Source organism: Lynx canadensis, chromosome B3, assembly GCF_007474595.2.
Source record: "Lynx canadensis isolate LIC74 chromosome B3, mLynCan4.pri.v2, whole genome shotgun sequence".
Classification (NCBI taxonomy): Eukaryota; Metazoa; Chordata; class Mammalia; order Carnivora; family Felidae; genus Lynx; species Lynx canadensis.
This window is the reverse complement of record NC_044308.2, coordinates 5,316,382-5,339,072: the sequence shown is the minus strand read 5'-3', so window position 1 is coordinate 5,339,072 and position 22,691 is coordinate 5,316,382. Positions and strand designations below refer to the sequence as shown.

Below are 22,691 nucleotides of genomic sequence, written 5' to 3'. Positions count from 1 at the left end.
TCCCCCAGGACCTATGTTCAGAGGAATGCCTTCTCAGGCCAAACCAAGTTTTTCCTTGAGAAGGGGGGAGAAAGTCAAATAGGTTTCTTTATGGCGGTACTTCTCAGCTGTTTTATGGAGTTCATGAATTGTCAGGGAAGGGATTTAGAAGCTTTTTCTCAGCTTAGGTGTGGAACACTTAGGGGCCACTTTGTACTCCGCCCTGGGCTTTGTGCACACCATAGATAGGAAGGGATGGTCCAGCCCAGGACTTCCATCTCTGCTTGCTTTTTGATGACCTGTGTAATGAAGGGGTTGGGGGTTTCATCTAATGGGAAACCTTGAAGAGTTTTAAACTGGGGAGTAACAAATTTACATTTTAGCAAGAATATTTAAGCTGGAACGGATGGATGCGGGGGGCGGAGAACAATTGGGAGTCCGATTAAGAGGTTGCTGCGTAGTTGGTCAGTCCGTTGAGCATGGATTCTTGATCTCCTGCTCAGGTCATGATCTCAGTTCATGAGTTTGAGCCCCGCGTGGGGCTCTGCACTGGCAGTGAGAAGCCGTTTGGGATTTGTGTCTCCCTCTCTCTGTCCCTCCTCTGATACTTTCTCAAAAAAAAAGAAAAAAAGAAAAAAAAAAAGGTGCTGCCTGGTGGCAATTCAGACAAGACACGTTCAAATCCTAGAATAGTGCCTGGAACACTAAATATTTGGAAAGAATGAGAAAAAATGATAGTCCTGGAAGCCAAGAGCCTCCAAATCATTTCAAGAAGGGAGTAATAGAATATTCTGTGCTGAAGGAACGGCAAGAAATGTGTCACTCAGAAAATGTCCACGTCTCTCTAAGGGAAGAAGACTGAAGTGTCCCCCAGATTTAGGCACACGGGACAGCCTTACAGTGACAAGTTGGACTGGGTTCGGTGGGGGTGGCGAGCAGAAGTCAGCGTGAGGACGCCAGGAAGAGCAGTGAAGGAGCGCTACGAGGAGGAGGCCGTTCTGTCACTCGGCGGAGCTGGCTCAGCCCGCCAGGGTGGGCACTAAGCACGGCCGCCCCTCCGGAGGGCGGGGACGGCGCGACACACGCTTACTAAAGCTCAGGTAAGGCCAGCAGGTACTTTTCCCCGAGCACAGTTAAACCAAGCTCCGGGCTCGGCCCGCGGGCTCGAGATAGCCTGGGGTGAGGCGCGCGTGAATCGGCGCGAAAGCGGAAGGACTCCACGTCCCAGCCGATGCGCCCCGTCGTCGGCGGCCGCGGAGGCCGGGCCCCCCGAGGCCGCAGGCGGCCCGCACCTCCCCCGCCAGCGCCGGCGACAGGCCTTCAGCGCGGGGGAGCAAGATGGCCTCGGCGAGCGCCCAAGTGGGTGTGGTTCCCGGGAAGGCCCCGCCCCCAGAACGCCGCTCCGATGGGGACCGCCCCCGTGTCCATGGCGACGGCGGCGGCGGCTGCCCGCTAGCTCCAGGAGGCGCCGCCGCCGCCGCCGCCGCCGGGATCTCCCAGCTAGGAGCTAACCCCGGGGTGGGAGGGGAGCGGGCTCCCCCTCGCGATCGGCGGAGGCTGCCAGTCCTGTGGAGCAAGGAGGCGGTCCCGGAGGCCCAGCGACGCCCGGGAAGGAGCAGGTGTCGCGCGAAGGGCTGACATGAGCGACCAGCTGAGTCCAGCCTCCGGCAGCTAGGGGTGGACCCGGCAGCCCCTCCGCTGTCCTCGAAACCCCGGGTGGGCGGTGTCCGCCAGGGGCTCCCGCTCCGCCGTCAGAGCCCAAGGGGACTTAGCCATCGAGGGCCTGGCCCCAGTGTGTACACATGGAGAAACCGAGTCACGGAACAGGGAAAGGGCCGGCTTAGGGGACCTTTGGTTTTTAGCTCAATTTTAAAATTGAAGGTCCGCTCCAGGGCCCAGCCATCCCCCTTCCCAGAAATAAAAAAGCCATGGTCATGATCCCTGCCAGCTCTGTCCAGCTTCTACTTGCAACCCAATGTGTTGTATGGAGTAGTGATCTTGGATGATCAGGGCTTGTCGGGGAATCCAACATCTCACAGGCATTTCCCCCATCCCCACCCCCACCCCAAGCCTCCATTACCTACTAGGAACACATCGCATTCTGCACTGGGATTGTCCTGAAGGAGCAGCAATGTTCCCTTATAACACGAAGGGGCTTTTTGTGACTCCTGCACGGCCTGGAGGAAGGAAGTTCTGACATATATTTCACTCTCACCCCCTCCCCTCAGAATCTAAGAGGATGGAGCCAGATACCTGTAAGACCAGTGAATCAGAGGAAGACTACGTTGAAGAAGAGGACTCTGGGGAGGAGTGTGTTAAAGAGGAAGCTACCATCCCTTCTAACTCTTCTCAGCAGGAACTTCCAAAGGCTGACTATAAGGAATTTAGGGATGGAGTTCCCTTATCTGTTGTAGCCAAGAAAATTCCAAAGAAAATCATAGCCCCAACTGACTCAGATGACTTAGACGTTAGAAGGAGAAAGAGAAGGCGGAAACACAGGTAACCGGTCCCTGGACGACACCCCCCTCCACCCCCGCCACCTGCCTGGCTCCAGAAGAGAGCCACCCCCAGCCTCCCTTCAGCAGTCGGGGTCTTCCCTTTAATCTGCGAAAGAGGACCGGGGATACAGGAACATCATTAACCTTCTGGAACGAGAAAAACACAAAATCCAGAACCATTTGAGCTGGCTGGGTTTGCAGACTTAGCATGTCTCTATCATCCTGGTCTTCCGTGGCTTTTAGAGAAAACGAACTGCATTGTAGATGTGTTGGGTGTCTCTTCCTCCGGGTGCCTGGCAGCCCAGGGTCTGTCCTTCATCCCACTCTGCCTGATTTCTACTGTTCCTTCATTCCAGACCCCTGGCCATCAACCTGACCAACTGCAAGTATGAGAGCGGTAAGCACCCGGTTCACTCACTCACAACACTGCGCATAAGAAGGCACCTGCAGCTTTGACTCTGGGAATGGTCCACCAGTCGGGCTCCCAGCCCCTGGATCTCGTCAGGCTGGCCTACAACCTGGGCTGAGCTACTAGCAGCTGAGACATCTCCGTTCCAGTTCGTCTTGGGGTTAGGGTGGGAATCTCCACAGTTAGCTAACAAGAAAAAAAAAGTGACCGGAAGTCACCATTGCCCCCACCCTTCCCAGATTTCACCGGAGTTGAGATGAGAACAGGCTAATAGAGTTTTTTTCCAAGGAAGATTCTGGGGGTGGGTGGGGGGGAGATTAAAAGAAAAAAATCACCAGCTGGGTCAGCCATCTCTCCATCTCCTCTTATCTCCACCGTCATCTATGCAAGGGGCCACCCACAGTGTGAGATGTGACCCCTACGGAGAGAGGGTCAGCTCTGCAGGTCAGAAACCATCCTAATTGAGAGAGAGGGTTGACGGGAGTAGAGAGCCAGGCTCTAGTTTTCTCCGTCACAGATTTTGGAAGGGCCTTGACAGCTTCATGAACTTGGAATTGTCACATGGTAATTAAACTGCGGAGTGGAGGTAAGAACCACCTCATCTCCAGTCCACTCTCTGGTCAAGTTACCCGAGCCAGCTGCCCTCCCGAGACTCACTGCCAGTGGCCAGGCTGGCCCCGCTGACCTCCGTCTCTCCACAGTGCGTCGGGCAGCTCAAATGTGTGGCCTAAAGGAGGTGGGGGAGGATGAAGAGTGGACTGTGTACTGGACGGACTGCTGTGTCTCACTTGAACGAGTCATGGACATGAAGAGGTCTCAGGTACAATCTCCTGACCCAAGAGCCCCAAGGGGCTGCGGCCCTGGATGGTTACTCCCGCCCTTCTGCTCAGGCGCCCAACGCCACACCCTTTGTGGTTGTCCCTCTGGGCAGAGCAGGAAAGGCCGCGGCTAGGGGCTTCTGCCCCACTGGAAAAACTCTCCTCTTGGGTTCCTGAAACTTCTGTCATAGGAAGGAGGTATATGCTGGGCACTGCTCGCCTGGAGGCATCTGTGCCCAGCTGACCCCCTCCAGGGCCGGTGAGCCCACCTGAGGGGAAGGCTGGAAGGCAGCTTCAGCACTAACCGCAGGGGCAGCTGAGTGAGCCGGCTTCTAAACAGCTTAGTCCCGCATCCGCATCCATTGAGAGTCAGCGTGGGGCGTCTGGGTGGCTCAGTCACTTGAGCACCCAACTCTTGATTTTGGCCCAGGTCGTGATCTCCTCGTTCGTGGGGTTGAGCCCCGTGTTGGGCTCTGTGCTTGGGATTCTCTCTCTTCCTCTCTCTCTCTCTCTCTCTGCCCCTCCCCATTCTCACTCTCTTTCGCTCTCAAAATAAATAAACATTAAAAAAAAAAAGAGGGGTGCCTGGGTGACTCAGTCGGTGAAGCGTCCGACTTTGGCTCAGGTCATGATCTCGTGGTCCCTGAGTTCAAACCCCGCGTCGGGCTCTGTGCCGACAGCTCAGAGCCTGGAGCCTACTTCACATTCTATGTTCTCCCCCTCTCTCTTTGCACCCCCACCCCACTCGTCTCTGTCTCTCTCTTAAAAATAAATATTAAAAAAAAAAAAAGGCACATGCAGGTGGCGGCTGTAAAACAGGCACAGTTAACCGCGCTCATTGAGGGCTCACTGTACGTCAGACCCTGTGTTACCTGCTTTTGTGTTCTTACCGCAATTAAATCCTCAAAAAGAACACCGAGTGGCAGATACTCTCTTGTTAAGAGGACACCAAGGCTCAGAAGTACTAAGTTCATGCAGCTAGGGTGTGGTAAAGCCAGTGAGAGAGCCCAGAACCTATGGGAGATTCTGCCTCCCAGCACCGGGGTTCCAGCAGGTCACCCTGGAAACGTCATACCCTGGGGGCGCCATGACCCAGCACTCCCTGGGACTCATTCTCGATTTCCTTTTCTCTCTTGGAAAATGGTTTCTCGTTGGCTTATGCTCCCATGCCCCAGTTATCCTTACAGGACTAGTTGCTGGTGGCCTGGGGCATGTTAGAAGGTGGCTAGAAGCCCCGAAGTCCTGGCGAGTCCTTCTCACTGCCCCTCGTCTCCCGACCTCGGTGTGGACATGTGTTTTGGGAGAGGCCAAGGAGGAGCTTCTCACCTGCCTTAGGGAACCTTCCTTTTCTCCCTTAGGGTATTAGGTATAGTGGTTTCCTCCTCTGTGACTTCTGCCTTGACCTTCCCAGTCCTCCTGGTGTGCCCCAGACCCCAGGGGTTGCCACTCACTCTGCTCGTGGGGGTAGGTCACCACCTGGCTCTGTTACAGAAAATCAACCACTTCCCTGGCATGACGGAAATCTGCCGCAAAGATCTGCTGGCTCGGAACCTCAACCGCATGCAGAAACTCTATCCCACGGAGTACAACATCTTCCCCCGCACCTGGTGCCTCCCTGCAGAGTGAGTGAGCCCGGCCCCCGGGGCTGATGTGCTGGGGGAGGAAAGGTTTCGCCATCTCACTTCCCTCCAGGCTCTGGCCTTGTCACCTGGAAGGTTTCAGCTGGTCACAGAAAAGTAGGTGGGAGACTGACGCTCCAGGAAGAGCACGGACAGGAGAGCAGAACCCCACTGGGGCCCTGGGACAGCTGCCACGCGCAGAAACCTTCTGACCAGCCCCCCTCTGCACACAGCTACGGGGACTTCCAGTCCTACGGTCGTCAGCGAAAAACCCGCACTTACATCTGCAAGCCGGACAGCGGCTGTCAGGGACGCGGCATCTTCATCACCCGAAGTCCCCGGGAGATCAAGCCAGGAGAGCACATGATCTGCCAGCAGTACATCTCCAAGGTGAAGGGCGCCTCCGGACCGCCACGGCCCTGCCCTGGCCTCATCTCTCCCACTGCCGGAGGGGGAAGCCAGGCTTCGGCTCCTACTTCCTATTTCCTCTTATCAGAGCCGTGGCTCAGAGCCAGCCTGCCTCGGTCTGAATCTGAGTTTTTCCACTTCTTACATATGTGATCTTGGGCAATTTTTTTTTTTTAATTTCTTTAATGTTTGTTTATTTTTGAGAGAGAGACAGAGAGAGACAGAGCGCGAGGGGCGGGGGCAGAGAGGGAGACACAGAATCTGAAGCAGGCTCCAGGCTCCGAGCCAACTGCACAGAGCTAGATGCGGGGCTCGAACCCATGAACCATGGAATCACGACCTGAGCTGGATGCTCAATGGACTGAGCCATCCAGGCGCCCCTCTTTTTTTTTTTTTTTTTTAAGTTTACTTATTTTGAGGGCGAGGGAGAGAGAGAGTGAGCATGAGTGGGGGAGGAGCAGAGAGAGAGAGAGAGAGACAGAGACAGAGACAGAGGTCCCAAGCAGGCTCTCTGCCCCCAGTGCAGAGCCGATTTGGGGCTCGAACTCACAAACCGCGAGATCATGACCTGAGCCCAAACCAGGAGCCAGTCGCTTAAAGGACTGAGCCACCCAGGTGCCCCAAATCTTGGGCAAGTTCTTACCCTTTCCGTGACTCAATGTCATCATTTGTTGAATGGGAAAAATAACAGTAACTACTTTATGCTGTATATGGTTATTACGACAATCAAACCGGTTGTGCATCCGAAACACTTCAAACAGCGTGTGGTATAGAATGAGCGCTTCAGAAGTATTCTTCCCCGGCGGGTTTGCGTGCTTTCAGCCCTTCCTCATTGACGGCTTCAAGTTCGATATCCGAATCTATGTCCTCATCACGTCCTGCGACCCTCTTCGGATTTTCATGTACGAGGAGGGCCTGGCCCGCTTCGCCACGATGCCCTACGCGGAGCCCAACAACAGCAACCTGGTAAGGGGCCAGACGGTGGCTCTGGGGGGGGGACAGGGCGGCGCTCTCTTCTCCTGAGTGCTGAGGTTCTGTGGCGGACCAGGTAGAAAGGCTTGTTGTCGTCACCCATGAACAAGCAATGGAACCAGCGAGCACCCTAACCCCGTGGCTGGGAGGAGAGCATTCGGTGGGTGGTGACCGCTGAAAGGTCCTCCCTGGAGGACGCCGGCCCACCCCCTTCCCCAGGAGCTCACAGGACAGTTCTTAGGTGAAGAGGGCCCTCCGAGGAGCCCTTGTCCCGGGGAGGGGAAGGTCGTAGAAAAGGCAAGGAAGGGCTGGAGAGGAGTGCTTCGGGGAAGCAGTCGGAGCGCCACGGGCGGCTCTCTTCCCAGGATGACGTCTGCATGCATCTGACCAACTATGCCATCAACAAACACAACGAGAACTTTGTCCGAGACGACGCTGCGGGCAGTAAAAGGTACCGCCGGCTCCGGTTGTGCCTTAGCCTTATAGTCTCAGCAGCCCCTGAAACTGAGCTGGCTCTCGGGAGGCCAATCGCTCAGGAAAACCACCTTCACAGACCCCCGTCCTGTGCTTGACCTCTAAATGCAGCCCTGCCCCCACCCTGAGGACCAAGCCGGCTCCAAGTTGCCAGAAGCCCTTTGAAGTGTCAGGAATCTAGGCACAGAATCAGGGTTAGCCATAGGGAGCCTCTTGCCCTCGGCCTGGCCCCAGTGGTGTAGGAACTGGTCCTCCTCCGAGCACTGGGCCTCACAGGAAGCTGTCGACGCTCAACGCCTGGCTGCGAGAACACGGCTACGACCCCCGAGAGCTGTGGGGGCACATCGAGGACATCATCGTCAAAACCATCATCTCAGCCCATTCTGTTCTTCGCCACAACTACCGCACCTGTTTCCCCCACTATCTGAGCGGAGGTACACGTGCCTGTTTTGAGATCCTTGGTTTTGACATCTTGCTGGACCACAAGCTGAAACCCTGGCTGCTGGAGGTGAGGATGATCTTCTGGGCTTTGCAAAACCCGGGGCCTGAGGCCTCCCTGAGCAGGACGCCTGGGCTAGGAGTGCAGTCAGGTGGTGGAACAGAGAATGGGGGACATGGTGGCCCTGGGGTGGGTAGGAATGGCAGAAGGCAGTAGGCGTCTACACTCTTGACCTGCTGAGTCCAAGCCTAGTGATCTCTGGCCTCCACCATAGGGATCCAGGAGTTGGATCCCAAGTGTTCCCCCATGGAATCTTTTTGTCTTTAGGGACACTGTATCTGTAGAGTCAGGCTGTCTGGTTTGCTCTCAGCAGCCTGTGTACCGGAGGGATCTCTGTGGCGGGGTCCCGTGGCCTTGGAAGTCAGAACATCCAGCCTCCTCGGCCGAGGCCTCTGGAGGGGGATGTCTTGCCTGGACTGTCCAGTCCGGCCTGCCCGAGGCCACACGTGCTCAGGCAGTGTAGGAAGGGTGGGATGGTGACTCCTCCTGGCAGGTAAACCACTCCCCGAGCTTCACCACTGACTCCCGCCTTGATCGCGAAGTGAAGGACGCACTTCTCTGTGATGCCATGACCCTCGTCAACCTCCGGGGCTGTGACAAAAGGAAGGTGATAGAGGAGGACAAGCGGCGAGTCAAGGAGCGGCTTTTCCAGTGCCACCAGCAGCCACGAGAAGCCAGGTGGGCCACGTGTCTGTCTTCTTTGTCATTACTTTCCTGACGGGAAAAGTGCTCCTGTAGGTGGCGAAGAGAGTCTGGGGGTAAGGATTAGCTGTGAAGCACAATTGTGGGTTTTTTGGCGTAGATGACGCATTTATGTATCACAGATAGTATGCTGGAAATTCAAAAGATCCTGTGAAGAATCCCTTCCTGTTCTCTGGCTACTCAGTTTCCCCCCGAGGAGCCAACCTATGCCATGTGTATGCTTTAGCAGTTAATGCACATACATATACGCACATACATAGGTGTGCGTATAATATATACCTGTAGAAATAACTTATACAGATGTTTTTCTCCCTTTACCTACCTAGACAGTAGTGTAACCTTCACACTCTCTCTGTGTAGCAACACAGCTTAGAGCTATTTTCTATTAGCTCATAAGAAGCTCTTTGTGGTTTGATTGGCTGTTTTTGGTTTTGTTTTTTAATGTTTATTTCTGAGAGCGAGAGAGACAGAGTGTGAGCGGGGGAGGGGCAGACCGGGGGGGGGGGGGGGGGGGGGGGAAACAGAGGATCCGAAGTGGGCTCGCTGCTGTCAGCAAGGATGTGAGGCTCTAACCCATGAACCACAAGATCACGACCTGTGTGGAAGTCAGGCGCTCGACCAGCTGAACCACCCAGGGGCCCCTTGTTTTTCTTTTTAACAAAGGTCCTCTAGGGCGCCTGGGTGGCGCAGTCGGTTAAGCGTCCGACTTCAGCCAGGTCACGATCTCGCGGTCCGTGAGTTCGAGCCCCGCGTCAGGCTCTGGGCTGATGGCTCGGAGCCTGGAGCCTGTTTCTGATTCTGTGTCTCCCTCTCTCTCTGCCCCTCCCCCGTTCATGCTCTGTTTCTCTCTGTCCCAAAAAAAATAAATAAAAAACGTTGAAAAAAAAATTTAAAAAAAAAAAAAAAAAGGTCCTCTAGACAGGTTATAATAATGAAACAGAAAACAGTCTAGTCATGCAACAATAAGAGGTTATTTAAATCAGCATCTTTCACCCACTGTTGTTTTAATTATAAGATGGGTTACCAACACGGTGATTTGCTGCCGATACTAAATTAATGTTAGTAACACATACAAATGGAGTGGAATTGGAAGCATTCCTATTACAGTGCTCTTCCCCACCTGGGTTGTGATATGCAGGCCCGTGTGTATTTTTTTGCTAGGATATCCTGAGGGCTTGGCACATAGTAGGCGCTCTCATGTGTGAATGGAGGGGAAGCAGAACTGTTACTGGAAATACGCTGGCTCTTCCCACAGTGGGGCTGCACATGTGCCTTTATATCATGAGTGATGTCTTTCAGTGGGGAAAAGGGTTCACAACTACTGGACTTCATAAGTGAAAGTACAATCACAGAACCACGTGACTACTAGGAAGCCATTTAGCAAGGTTGTATGATCCCATTTTTGTCAGAAACCAGAAAGGAAGGTAGTCGGTGGCAAAGCCAGGATTCAGACTCGGGGGTCCCGCCCCTGAGTCCATGCTCATGAGCAATATGCTAACTGCACAGTAAGATTATGGGAGGTTTTATCTTTTTGCTCTTCTACATTTTTCTGTAATTAACATAGATTACTCTATGATCAGAAACCTAAAAGACTGTGAGAACTTGGAGTGCTAGCTTGCACTTAAGATGAAAACCAGATTTCTGGAAGTCAAGCCCAGATTTCCGTGGCTACACACAAGCGGGATTGGCCAGAGGGCCTTCGCAGCCCTCACTACATGGGCAGAGGCCAGAAAGGCCGTGAAGCTAACAGAAGGTTCTCAAAGCCTTGGCCGGCCTTCTTTTCCCCACTGAACACTCTCAGAGCCCTCCCGACTCACTCTGGAGCTTGGTTTCCCTAGGCGAGAACAAACTGAACTGTCACACGCAGCGATACTGGACCAGGAGCGCCATGAGGACTCCCACCTCGGGGGGTACCGGCGGATCTATCCTGGGCCTAACACGGACAAGTACGCACCCTTCTTCAAGCACAATGGCTCCCTCTTCCAGGAGACTGCTGCTTCCAAGGCTAGAGAGGAGTGTGCCAGGTACTTTGCCTTGCCTTGTCCTCTGTCCACTTGGGGGGCGGGGGCATATCCTGAAGCTGAACTGCTCGCCAGCAGGGTAGAGAGGAAGCCAGACACTTGAGCCAAGAGGAATGGAGTCATAAATTCTTTCGGACTCAGTAACTCCATATAGGAGGTTTCCCATTTCCCCCCTCATTCTTCTCTTGTCTGCCTCCCAGACAGATCTGATTTCCCACTCCCCCATCCCCACTTCCCCTCACCCTGCTTCCCCCCAACATAATCTCTCCAGTGTCTGAAGCTGCTGTGTCTTGTCAGACAGCAACTGGAAGAGATCCGCCTTAAGCAGGAACAGCAGGAGACCTCAGGAAGTAAGAGGCGGAAGGAGAGCCGGGACCAGAACCAGGGTGAATCAGCGGGAGAGAAGAGCCAATGCAGGGCCGGGCTCCGGGGACTTCCCGCCCACTTGGCTTACAGGAACCGGAACCAGGAGAAAGAGGTGCCCGGGTTTTGGTAGCTCTTGCCTTTCAACAGGAAATAGGTTGGGTCTAGAGAAGGGAGGGAGAGGGAGAGGAGTTCCTAATGAATACGTTGGATCTGACCTCGCGGAACGGGGGCTGGGGGGGGGGTGAACGGACAGCAAAGGGGACCTTCCACTAGGGTCAGGGAATGCACAGAGGCAGAGCAGGCAGGAGTCCTGCAGCCATCGTCGTCGATGGTTTGGGACTCGCTCTCGGAGATCTTGTGTTCAGCCCTCATGTACCTCGCAGCTGCTCCCCGTACACGTGGATACCATGCATCCTCAAGAAATCGTGGAAGAGGAGGAGCTGGAGCGGATGAAGGCCCTGCTACAAAGGGAGAATCTCATCCGAAGCCTCGGTATCATAGAGCAACTCAGCCACATGCTGCACCCCAGCCACCGGGGCCACAGAAGGCTTCACGAGTATCGGGTGAGGGTCCCTGCGCAGCATCCCGCAGAACCAGGGAACAAGGGCTGCACCGGCACACAGGGGTGGCCGCGGCCCAGAAGGCTAACGTGATGGTGTCTGGCAGGCACGGAGCCTGGGAGAGCAGCTCCTGCTGGGCGCTGGGAAGGGGTCTCTTGGTTGCTTTTGCATTTGCTCCCACGCTCCCTAGTGTTTAGTAATGACATCCGGCAAAGTGCAGCTCCTGACCTACTCGCAAGAGGGTGTTCTCTTTATTCCAGCCTTGCAATAACCCCGAACTCATGCCTGACGAATAAGAAGGCCACCACCCTCAGTGGCTTCTGTGTAATCTCTCTCTAGCCCTGCCAGTGCCGTGGCTCTAACGGGAGATAAGCAAACAGACTTGGGCCAAGAGAACAGCTGCCGCATTCACTGTTCCCTGGGCAGGTGTCAAGCCTGTTGGGTCTTCTGTTTTTGCTGAGCCCCCAGGGAGTAATTGGTTAAATAGCGGCCACGGCCTAGAAGAGACGTTTCGGTTACCTATTTTCTTCCTCCAGTCCATCCAGCCTCACAAGAAGTGTGGTAAGGGGCTGCTCTTCTCCTCTAGCCTAGATTTCACCAGGACGGGCTGGGCAGTCAAGAACTGCAATCTGTGAGTCTGGTCCCACTGGTCCTCCTGAGAGGGGCCACCAAAGAGCAGGGCCCTCCTCACTTCCTGCATCCAGTTCGGCCCCACGAATTGATCCCCAGGATCTTAGGGCCACAGCCAAGCATGAATGCTGCAATTCCACATCATTCCTGGTGCCATCTACAGCCCAAGAACTTCAACTGGATAGGAGATCGAGCAGCCATCGGCCCCTCTTCGTTGTCAATGAAAGCATCGGGAAGGCACTGTTTTCCCAGTGCCAGAGTCAGGCTCAGTAGAAGTAAGTACGCAAAACTAGCTCCGGTCACTCTGACTTGTGTAAATTCCCACTGGCAAACATTACAGCTGGGACAGTCCCAAAACACCACAGGGCACTTCCACCAGTGTGGGAATGGGATGGGTAGTGGACCCATTACCTCCTCCTACATACTGGACCCTGGGAGAAATGGCAGTACAGTCCTAGCACTCAACAAACACAACAGGGAAACAGACAAGTAAACAATTACAATACAGTGTGGCAAAGATGCTGGAGGGAAGCAAGGGATGTCATTCTTCTGTGTTGGTAATTGGGTGACAGTTGGTAAAGAGGGAGTGAATCTCCTGTGAATACCAACTCAGGGGGACCCATGTTTCCACTGCAGAAGGCCAAGCCAGCAGAAGGCTAGAAGCCATAAACAGAGCCCTGGCAGGATCAGTGCCATCTTCTTTAACCCCAAAGCAGGGCTATCTTCTGCAACCGGAAAGAGTGGCAAGTAGCTCATGGACTCATTGCACCTTGCCCTCGGTGGTAGACACCGAACACAGTGCACCCAAGGCCCAGGATCTCGCTCTCTGCCCTGCCTCTACGCCCCTGATGCAGCATACCACTCCACTCCTTGACATCAGCCACCACCGGTAAATGCAGGACGGAAGCCCAGCACTCCACCTCTCCTGGAGAACCCCCTCAAGTTTCCGAAGGCGCAGAGGGCCTTCAATCTTCGCTAAATGAAAGACTGCCACCAGGCTTCAGTTTGAAAAGTCCTGGCCAGGAACCCTGCTTGAACAAGGCAAAACACAAAGATATCAAGAATTCCTCAATACCCTAAGACTATTTCCAGATCCGTAAAGACTAAAAGATGAAGAGGAGCCAGGGCCGGCATCTCCGCCCTTCAAACCTTAGCCTGGATTTATCGCTAGGAGATGGGTCTGAACGCTGGGTGCAGCCCGGGGCTGGAGGTCATCCTGGCGACAAGGGGCCCCCTTCCCAGAGGAGCCGAGTGCCCAAGGCACGGGGCAGTCGCCATCGGACGACCGCCAAGGAGACGCCCTTCCCCCTGCCGTGGCGGAGACAGGCCGGCCTGGGCAGCCATTGGGGCGGAGGGGGGGCTCTTGGCAAATGACTCCGACTTTTTATTAAAGTTTATGGCGTTTTCCAGGAGCGTTCTCTAGCTCATTCCGGCCCTTGCGTTCCAGGGTAAACGCTCGCCACTGTTCCTCTCCGGAAGGGTGAACCGCAAGCAGGTTCAATCCCAGCTAACGCACCCTCAGCCGGAAGCGGAAACCTCGCACGACCACCCTGGCTTTCGCCGCGCCCTTCCACTTCCGGCCCCGCCCCCAGACTTCCGGTCTCTCTGCCCCTGTCGGACTGTCCCGGGCTGTTTTTGTCGACATGGCGGTCGCTCTGAACCGTTTGCTGGGCTTGCGTGTTCGTGCTGCCGTGGCTCGCTGTGGTTTCGCGACCCGGGGGATGGTAGACCCGGGCACGCTCGGCCGGGAGCCAGACCCCGATTCCGACTGGGAGCCGGAGGAGCGGGAGCTGCAGGAGGTGGAGAGGTACCGGCTGCTTCCCGGGCCCTCAGCCTGAAGCAGGGCTTCGCGCCCCCTTGGAGCCGGGCGTTGTAGCGCCGCATCCGCCGCAGCCCTTGTTTCTTACCCGTTGTCAGGGGGCGCAGGGGCAGGTGTGCGGCTCCTTTGGGACGGCAGGTTTCTTCACCAATGACGTGTTTCATCACCCGTTTAGAAAGTTCGGCATGCTTACGGGCTGTTTTAGGGATTAGATTTCTGGGGAGGTTACAGACGTGGCCTGGTTTCCCTTGCAAACAGAGAAGAGGGCTGGGCCTGTGATTTAGCGCGAGGCTCTCAGCCACCCGTTTTGCTCCCACGCTTGGCTTCTGCCATTGGTTCTCTCCCCCAGCACCCTGAAACAACAGAAAAAAGCCGCCCGATTCCAGAAAATTCGGAGGCAAATGGAGGCGCCGGGTGCCCCGCCCAGGACCCTGACGTGGGAAGCCATGGAGCAGATCCGGTGAGAATCACTGTAATAGTTTACTCTTTATCATTTTAAGTTTTCTAAATGAAAAGGGGAATAGATGAATTTGCATAAGCCCGTCATCTAAATTTAGTAGTTTTTAACATGAGGACACGGTTCGTTTTTGCTGAAATTTTAGAATAGTAAGCTGTAGGCCTCACAGCCTTTAACTTCAAAATAGTTGTCATGACGTTCTTAAGCTAATGTCAGGGATGGGGACTTACAAGATTATGTACGTTTCTCGGAAGAGCAAACCCATATCATTAAAATCTTAGATCCCTTTTTAAGTTTTAAGTTTGTTTTGAGTAACAATGCGTGGCATATAGTTCAAAATTAGAACATTATTTGTACACATTGAGAAGTTTTAATCCCTGCCAGTCTTCAGTGAGACTATTTTTAATGAATTTTTGTGCCTTTTTTCAGGTTTCCTTAAGCAAATACAAGCGACTATGAATGTAGATTAACTTTTCTTTTTTTTTTTTGCATGTTTTAAAAAAAAATTGTTTTTAACGTTTATTTATTATTGAGAGACAGAGAGGCACAGAGTGTGAGCAGGGGAGGGGACAGAGAGAGAGGGAGACACAGAATCCGAAGCAGGCTCCAGGCTCTGAGCTGTCAGCACAGAGCCCAGCATGGGGCTCGAACTCACAAACCATGAGATCACGACCTGAGCCAAAGTCGGTCGCCTAACCAACTGAGCCACCCAGGCGCCCCTACTTTTATTTTCTTAAGCACAAACAGTAGAATACTGTAAATACTGTTCTACATGTTTCTTTTTTCATATAGTTTTTGGTTTGTTTTTTTTTAAGATATCATTTTCACATAATTTTTACACTCAACACGGCACTTGAACTCACAACCCAGAGCTTAAGAGTCTCATGATCCATTGGCCCAGCCAGCCAGGTGCCCCTTTTCACATATTTCATAGATCTTTCCTCTTCAGAAGACAAAGCTCCTTTTCGAAGAAGTAATAGTAAATCGTAATTTTTGTTTTTAATTTTAAGTAATCTTTGTGCCCAACGTAGGGCTCACAGTCGGGACCCTGAGATCAAGAGTTGCATGCCCTACTGGCCAAGGCATCCAGGCGCCCCAGCAAATCATAATTCAGTTAACCAGTCTTTTATGAAGTGTGCTTCGGTTGTTTACATTCAGTTGCTATCACAGATAGTACTGTGATGAGTAACTTCGTGTACACCTCGTTCCACATACCTTCCACGTGTATTTGTTGTGTACATTTCCAAAAGTAGAGTTGCTGCGTGGAAGGACACATGGATTTGCATTTTGATGAATATTGCTAAGTTGCCTTCTGTAAGTTGTGTGTCATTTCCCATTCCCATCAGAGTGACTCTGAAACAGACACTTAGAATGAAGGGGATTCTATAGAGCAAGGAGATTTTGTGAGCCTGTAGTACTTCTCTCATGTCCACTTCCTTTCCTTTTTGGAACAACTGCTCTTCCAAATCTTCCTGTCACCTCCCCTTCTGTGGCTAATAAATGTCCTTTTACTTCAGAGAAAAAATTGGCCATTAATTAAGAGCTCTTTAAATGTTTCTTTATTTTTGAGAGAGAGAGCTTGAAGGGGGAGGTGGCGGGCAACAGAGGATCTGTGCTGACAGCAGACAGCCAGCCCGATGTGGGGCTCGAACTCAGATCATACCTGAGGTGAAGTCGGGTGCCTAATCGAGTGAGCCACCCGGGCACCCCTAGAGCCCTTTAAAGCTTCTTAGCCTTCCTCCTTATTTTCCTTGCTCGATGTTAATACCCTTATTTACATCCCAGGGGAAGTGGTAGCCCTTCATTTGTCTAGGACCCATCCTCTGTGTGCACTAAGTCTTAGATGTATCTAATTCCCCAGAGACCTACAGTCAACTTAAGGTTCTCCCTCACCCGTTTGTTCTTTGGCTGCCTACCCTTTGTTGTTTTGTTACAACAATGAAACTATTGTCCACAAATCTTATCAGTGACTTCCTCAGTGCTAGGCATTCCTGCCATTCCAGTCTCTAGCCTCCCTAACGTTTTTTGCAGCATGTGACCCTGTAGTCTGCTTTCTTGAGATTCTTTCTTCCCTTGACCACGGTACTACTCACTTCTCTTTCTAGGACTCCTTTTCTCAGTTTCCTTCCTGGGGTACCCTTAGAGTTGTGTCCTTGGTCATTTTATCTCCCCATATTTCCCTGCCTAAAGCCAGCCACTCGCGTGGCTTCAGCCACCATTGGTCTTGGCTTGTGACTTCCAAGTCTGCCGTTTCCCGTCTGTGTTTATCTTTTGACTTGTATATCTTCAACTGTGCGCTAGCCCATCTCTGTTTGAGTGTCACGTAGGTTCTTCAAACTGAACATAATCGCAAACTCAACAAGAGAGAATTTATTGTTGTCCCCTGGCAATTTCACTTTGTTCCTGTTTTCCCCGTACCCCTGAATGTTCCCACCAAACACTCAAACTGAAATCTGGAATCTCTGCCTACTACCTCCAGTTATTTAGTCCTTACCAAGTTCTTCCGTTTGGCCTTCCTAAAATATTCCTCAACTCTCTTCCTTCTCTGCTTTCATTGCGGCTGCCTCAGTTCAGACTGCCTAGATTACCATGAAAGCCTCTTGGCTGATCCTTCCATTTCTAGTGTTGCCACTGAAAACTACCCCCTAGATTGAGCTTAAAAAAGGAAAAGCTGCTCATGGCATTCCACTGCTTAAACTCCTTCCTGGATCTGCTTGTGGTTTGCCATAGCTTGGATGTCCTGAATGGCAATTCTTTTGCTGTTTTTTTTAATTCTTTTTTTTTTTAATGTTCATTTATTTATTTTTGAGAGAACATGTGCGTAAGCGGGGGAGGGGCAGAGACAGGGACAGGGAGAATCCCAAGTAGGCTCCGCACTGTCAGCACAGAGCCTGCCATGGGGCTCGAACCCATGAACCACGAGATCATGACCTGAACTGAAATCAGGAGTCGGACGCTTAACCGACTGAGCCACCCGGGTGCCCCCGCCTTCTGCTATTTTTTAATATACCCACTTAAAAAAAAAAAATCCTCCCTTGATTCACTGTTGATTTGGGGATAAACTTCAGAGTCGGAAGCATGACATCATCTTGCTTCTGCCCTCACTGTTAGACAAGTTGAGCTGTTGCCAACAATGGTGATGTGCTGTTTTGCATTTTACGTGCTGCTCTCCCTACCATCAATACCTTTGAGGGGCGCCTGGCTGGCTTGGTCAGAAAAGAGTACGACTCTTGATTTCAGGGTTTGTGAGTTCAAGCCGCACATTGGGTGTAGAGGTTACTTAAATAAATAAGACTTAAAAAAAAAAATACCTTTGAGGGGGCACCTGGGTGGCTCAGTCGGTTAAGCGTCTGATTTCAGCTCAGGTCATGATTTCATGGTTCATGAGTTCAAGCCCTGTGCCAGGCTCTGTGCTGACAGCTCAGAGCGTGGAGCCTACTTTGGATTCTGTGTCTCCCTCTCTCTCTGCCCCTTCCCCACTCATTCCCTGCTCGTGCTCTTTCTCTCTCAAAAAGAAACGTTTAAAAAAATAAAAAAAAAATACCTTTGATCTCTTCTTTCTCTTCTTTCTGCCAGCTTATTACTCCTCTTCATCCTTTTAGGCCTTATAGAGGGACTTCTGAAGCAATTCCTGAGCCATCCGGCAAATGTTGTGATAGCCTGTTCCTGGGTCCTCTGGGTGCTTTCACAGCATTCTCTGCTATGCCTTACCACAGTAGTGTTGTATGTTAATATATCTGTCTACACCGCCAGATTGTATGTACTCTGAAAGGAAGGACAGTATTCGTGCATCCCCAGGATCTAACTGGGGCCTGGTACACATTGGGAGGAGTTTAGTTCTTGTGAAATAAAAGTGACCTAAGAGTGGTTGGGTGTTGCTGTCTGTGTATGGGAACGGAACAGAGCCATTTAGTGGCACAAGATAGAGACTGCGTTCGCGCTTTTTCCAAGCCCTCTTCTTTTCACACAAATATAACTAGTATTGTCAGTTAGGTACTCTGATAGCAGACTTTTTCACAACTTGAAAACCTGCTTCTTTTTCCCATAGATATTTGCGTAAAGAATTTGCAGAGTCCTGGTCAGTTCCCAGATTAGCTGAAGGCTTTGGTGTCAGCACTCAGGTGATCCGGAGGGTTTTAAAGAGCAAGTTCGTACCCACATCGGAGCAGAAACTGAAGCAGGATCAAAAAGTCCTTAAGAAACCCGGGCTTGCCCTCTCGTTCAGGCAGCTCCCAGGTTCTCAGGATTCCTTGAAGCCGCTCTCCGCGAGCCACTCTGGATCAGGCTCTTCGTTGATGCCAGCCGATGAAACCTCATTCAAAGGCTGGGGTCACAGCACAGCTTTGAAAGTGATAGAATCGAACACTCACAGTACACCAAGGAGACAGAAGGGAGGGGATAAAGGAATCCAGGATCCGCAGCGGGAGCACTCTGTGCCTGTTGCAGATCTAGGTCACGGGCAAGAGCTGCAGAAGTGCTCCACCAGCGATCGCGCGGGTTCTAGACGAGCTGACGGTGATGGATTGCCAACTGCCAAGAAGCTGGAAGAGTTGAAGGCGCAAGACCCAGGTGACCAGAACTTCAGCAGCAAAGTAGTCCAGAGGGGGCGAGAGTTCTTTGACAGTAACGGGAACTTCTTGTACAGAATTTGAGCTGGAGCCTGGTTTGTGGAGATGCCACCTGAAACGCAGCTGGGAGAGTAGGTTTGGAGCTGCCTGGACTTCTGTGTGTGGATCATCCACCTTGGGATGGGAGGAAATGATGAGCCTGGACCATGGGAGGAAATAACTGCTCAGATATGAGTCTGACAAGAGGGCAGTGAACTTCACAGGGCCAATGTGTATGGCAGGGCAGGGTTAATGACTGGCTGGGTAGACTCCAGTGTCCTAGAGCTCTGCTCCTGGTCTGACCCGTGTGGATCTTCAGTACTCCCCATTTTTGCTTGGGCTCTCTGTATGTTGAAACCAGTCCGTGTTGCATGCGTTGTTAGAACTTTTCTGTGAAATTTGCAGTATATGTTTGGGGAAAAAATGAAAAGTTTGCCTTCTGATCTCATTTACTTCTTGATTAATGAACACTAATAGTTCTGGAACTGCTTTATCAGTAGAACGTTTTCATTATGTGCAAAAGAAAATAAAATGTAGCAGTTTGTGTTGATTGGTGCTCTCTGGGGTGGGAAGAGTGAGGGTTCGAAGAGACCAGAGGTCCTTTGTCATTAAACATAGGAGAGAGATGGGGCCAGAGGAGTTCCCAACAAAGGACACTGTGCAGATCACCCTGCTTAATAATTGATGTTGACAGCTAAAAATTAGGACATCATACCTTCGCTGCATCACCTGGTCTAAAGGAGCTCCTCTTTCCTTCTGTTGGTGGGGCTCTGAAAGAGATTAGGGTATGGGGGGTTTGATCCATGGAAAAAAAAAAAAAAGGCGAAGGCTTTTGGGCCTCCGGCAGCATCTCTAGCTACTTTCAGAAGCTTCAATAGCATCTTCACTGTTGTCATCAGATTTTTGCGATGGAGCTGTGATGGGGGCGAGAGCGGATTATCGGCCCCTTTCAAAAATTAGGGGACAGTCTCATTTTCAGATATGCTCGAGGCCACATGGCTGCTGCTGAGCAGTAGCACAGGGACTTGAACCCAGGTCTGACCTTTAGTTCAGGGCTTCTAAAATTCCAGGAATCCATTCCTGCCTGACATAATTTATGTTAATTTCCCAAATCTTGGGGCGCCTGGGTGGCGCAGTCGGTTAAGCGTCCGACTTCAGCCAGGTCACGATCTCGCGGTCCGGGAGTTCGAGCCCCGCGTCGGGCTCTGGGCTGATGGCTCAGAGCCTGGAGCCTGTTTCCGATTCTGTGTCTCCCTCTCTCTCTGCCCCTCCCCCGTTCATGCTCTGTCTCTCTCTGTCCCAAAAATAAAAAATAAAAAAAAAGTTGAAGAAAAAAAAAAAAGAAAAAAAAATTTCCCAAATCTTTTAGAGACCTTTCATTATAACCAGCGTGATTATCAGTAGAAAATACAGTGAGACATGTGCACGCAACAGAAGAGCCCAATGACAGTTTTCAGCCATGCCTCATTTTAACAACTTCCTGGCAAAAACTGGTTATTCAGAATTTAAGTGCAGGGTGTTTAATGAAAATAATTGATTTTCCAAACCTGTCATTGAGTGTGTTCGTGAATCTCCTTGCTATTTCAAATGTCACTGATAGCCATTACAGTATCATTGATTACTGTTAACTTGGGCATTTGTTCAGTATAAATAGCAAGGCCCTATCACCTGCCAATCAAAGAGAATCCACTTTCTGGTAATACAGCAGCGGGCAAATAAGGTCCTATTATCACTGCTCTGTCACTAGCCTATTAATACACTAAAAAAATCTTTTTAATGTTTATTTTTGAGAGAGAAAGTGCGAGAGAGAGAGCGCGAGCGAGGGGGAGGAGCAGAGAAAGGGAGTCAGAATTCAAAGCAGGCTCCAGGCTCTGAGCTGTCAGTACAGCCTTGTGGGGCTCGAACTCACCAACCATGAGATCATGATGCCCAGGCGCCCCTCAGTACTTTTATGATTAAAACATAAGGTAATTAGAACTTTTTAGTTTTGTTTTTTTTTTTTTATTTTTTTTTTCAACGTTTATTTATTTTTGGGACAGAGAGAGACAGAGCATGAATGGGGGAGGGGCAGAGAGAGAGGGAGACACAGAATCGGAAACAGGCTCCAGGCTCTGAGCCATCAGCCCAGAGCCTGACGCGGGGCTCGAACTCCCGGACCGCGAGATCGTGACCTGGCTGAAGTCGGACGCTTAACCGACTGCACCACCCAGGCGCCCAGAACTTTTTAGTTTTAAGAGGTAGAAGATGCTACTTTAAAAAAAAAAATTTTTTTATAATGTTCATTTATTTCTGAGACGGAGACAGAGCATGAGTTGGGGAGGGGCAGAGAGAGAGGGAGACACAGAATCTGAAGAGGCTCCAGGCTCTGAGCTGTCAGCACGGAGCCCGACGTGGGGCTCGAACTCACCAACGGTGAGATCATGACCTGAGCCGAAAGTCAGATGCTCAACCGACTGAGCCACCCAGGCGCTCGAGAAGATGCTAGTTTTTAAATACATTTTTTATTTTAGAGAGTGAGCAAGGGAGAGAGGTAGAATCCCAAGCAAGCTCCAAGCTCAAGCACTCTGCTCAATGCAGGGCTTTATCCCATGATACTGGGATCATGACCTGAACCAAAATCAAGAGTTGGGTGTTCAACTGACTAAGACACCCAGGCGCCTTGGAAGATGCTATTTGATTAAAGTGGCATTTAAAAAAATACTTATTTGGGGGAGACAGAGCATGAGTGGGGGAGGGGCAGAGAAAGAGGGAGACAGAATCTGAAGCAGACTCCAGGCTCTAAGCTGTCAGCACAGAGCCCGACACGGGGCTCAAACTCACAAACTGCTAGATCATGACCTGAGCCAAAGTCAGACGCTTAACTGACTGAGCCACCCAGGTGCCCCGGGCATTTTTAACTCCTGTAAATCATTTGACCATGCCCTTTCCCCAGTTGGCTACGGAAAATTAGAAGCTGTTGTTAAAAACTTTGATAAGTTTGTCATTTACCTCATTCCCTACCATCCTATTACTTACCAAGCTTAAATCTTTTTTCCATTCTTAAAAATGCCAATCTAAGGTTTTGTCCTTACTAGTTCTTTGTCTCCAGATTTTCACATGGCCAGTTCCGTGTCATTCAAGTCTCAGATCAAATGTTGCTTTTTTTAAAATACATATTTTTAATGTGTGTGTGTGTGTGTGTGTGTGAGAGAGAGAGAGGGTGGAGGGAGAGAGATTGGGAAAGAGAGGGAGACAGAATCTGAAGCAGGTTCCAGGTCCAAGCTGTTAGCACAGAGCCCGATGCATGAGGTCGTGACCCTAGCCGAAGTTGGACGCATAGCTGACTGAGCCATCCAGGCCCCCCTCAAATGTTACTTTCTTAGGCTTTCCCTGATTACCCAGTCTGAAGCAACTCCCTTCACATTCTATCACCACGTTCACATTCTATCACCATGTTTAATATTCCCTGCCATTTGAAATGGATTGCTACTGTATTGTCTGTCATCACATACTTTGCCTCCATTAGAATGTAGACCCCATGGGAGCACGAGACCGGTCTGTGTTCATTGCTGTAGTTTTCAGCTCCTAACATAGATTTCAACATTGGTTGAGTGAATGAAGAAATGGTTGGAAAACCTCACTGATCAGCCAGTCCACAATGGCAGAAAGCCCTGCCTTTTACCTCTGCCAGCCTACTCATCCAGACCTCAGCCAACAACAAGACCTAAGCTTTCTCCAAGTTGATCGGTTCCTGCTTTATTCTGTCAGCATGTCTCACATCCTAACTCACCAGCACTGCAGTGTTTTGGGAAACTGCACACCCTTCCCCCAACCCAAGCTGGAAAGGGGGAGGTGGGATTCACCCAGTCTGTTC

The 22,691-nt window shown here is 51.4% G+C and overlaps 2 protein-coding genes across 2 annotated transcripts; both read left to right on the top strand.

The window, feature by feature from the left end:
• The first annotated feature begins 538 nt into the window (after nt 1-538).
• Nucleotides 539-13,367, top strand: LOC115515492 (tubulin polyglutamylase TTLL13P-like). The gene is made up of 15 exons (XM_030317346.1): nt 539-1,079; nt 2,208-2,478; nt 2,834-2,874; nt 3,588-3,706; nt 5,196-5,326; nt 5,557-5,713; nt 6,554-6,697; nt 7,069-7,154; nt 7,454-7,685; nt 8,170-8,354; nt 10,217-10,402; nt 10,697-10,877; nt 11,149-11,328; nt 11,912-12,230; nt 12,592-13,367. Exons 2-15 carry the CDS (start codon nt 2,219-2,221, stop codon nt 12,846-12,848), a joined length of 2,478 nt encoding a protein of 825 aa, XP_030173206.1. The 5' UTR covers nt 539-1,079; nt 2,208-2,218; the 3' UTR covers nt 12,849-13,367.
• A 185-nt stretch (nt 13,368-13,552) lies between these two features.
• On the top strand, nt 13,553-19,388 carry NGRN (neugrin, neurite outgrowth associated). Its single transcript, XM_030317366.1, has 3 exons — nt 13,553-13,762; nt 14,124-14,234; nt 18,280-19,388. The coding sequence occupies exons 1-3, from the start codon at nt 13,599-13,601 to the stop codon at nt 18,881-18,883; spliced, it is 879 nt and encodes a 292-aa protein (XP_030173226.1). The 5' UTR covers nt 13,553-13,598; the 3' UTR covers nt 18,884-19,388.
• Nucleotides 19,389-22,691: the final 3,303 nt, after the last annotated feature.

Excerpts from the sequence above, each read along its gene's own strand:
- LOC115515492 (XM_030317346.1), top strand. The coding sequence starts at position 2,219 with ATGGAGCCAGATACCTGTAAGACCAGTGAATCAGAGGAAGACTACGTT. Across the intron at positions 5,327-5,556 it reads ACCTGGTGCCTCCCTGCAGA|CTACGGGGACTTCCAGTCCT; the intron begins GTGAGTGAGCCC and ends CTCTGCACACAG. Across the intron at positions 11,329-11,911 it reads GAAGGCTTCACGAGTATCGG|CCTAGATTTCACCAGGACGG; the intron begins GTGAGGGTCCCT and ends CTTCTCCTCTAG.
- NGRN (XM_030317366.1), top strand. The coding sequence starts at position 13,599 with ATGGCGGTCGCTCTGAACCGTTTGCTGGGCTTGCGTGTTCGTGCTGCC. Across the intron at positions 13,763-14,123 it reads GAGCTGCAGGAGGTGGAGAG|CACCCTGAAACAACAGAAAA; the intron begins GTACCGGCTGCT and ends TCTCTCCCCCAG. Across the intron at positions 14,235-18,279 it reads GAAGCCATGGAGCAGATCCG|ATATTTGCGTAAAGAATTTG; the intron begins GTGAGAATCACT and ends TTTTTCCCATAG.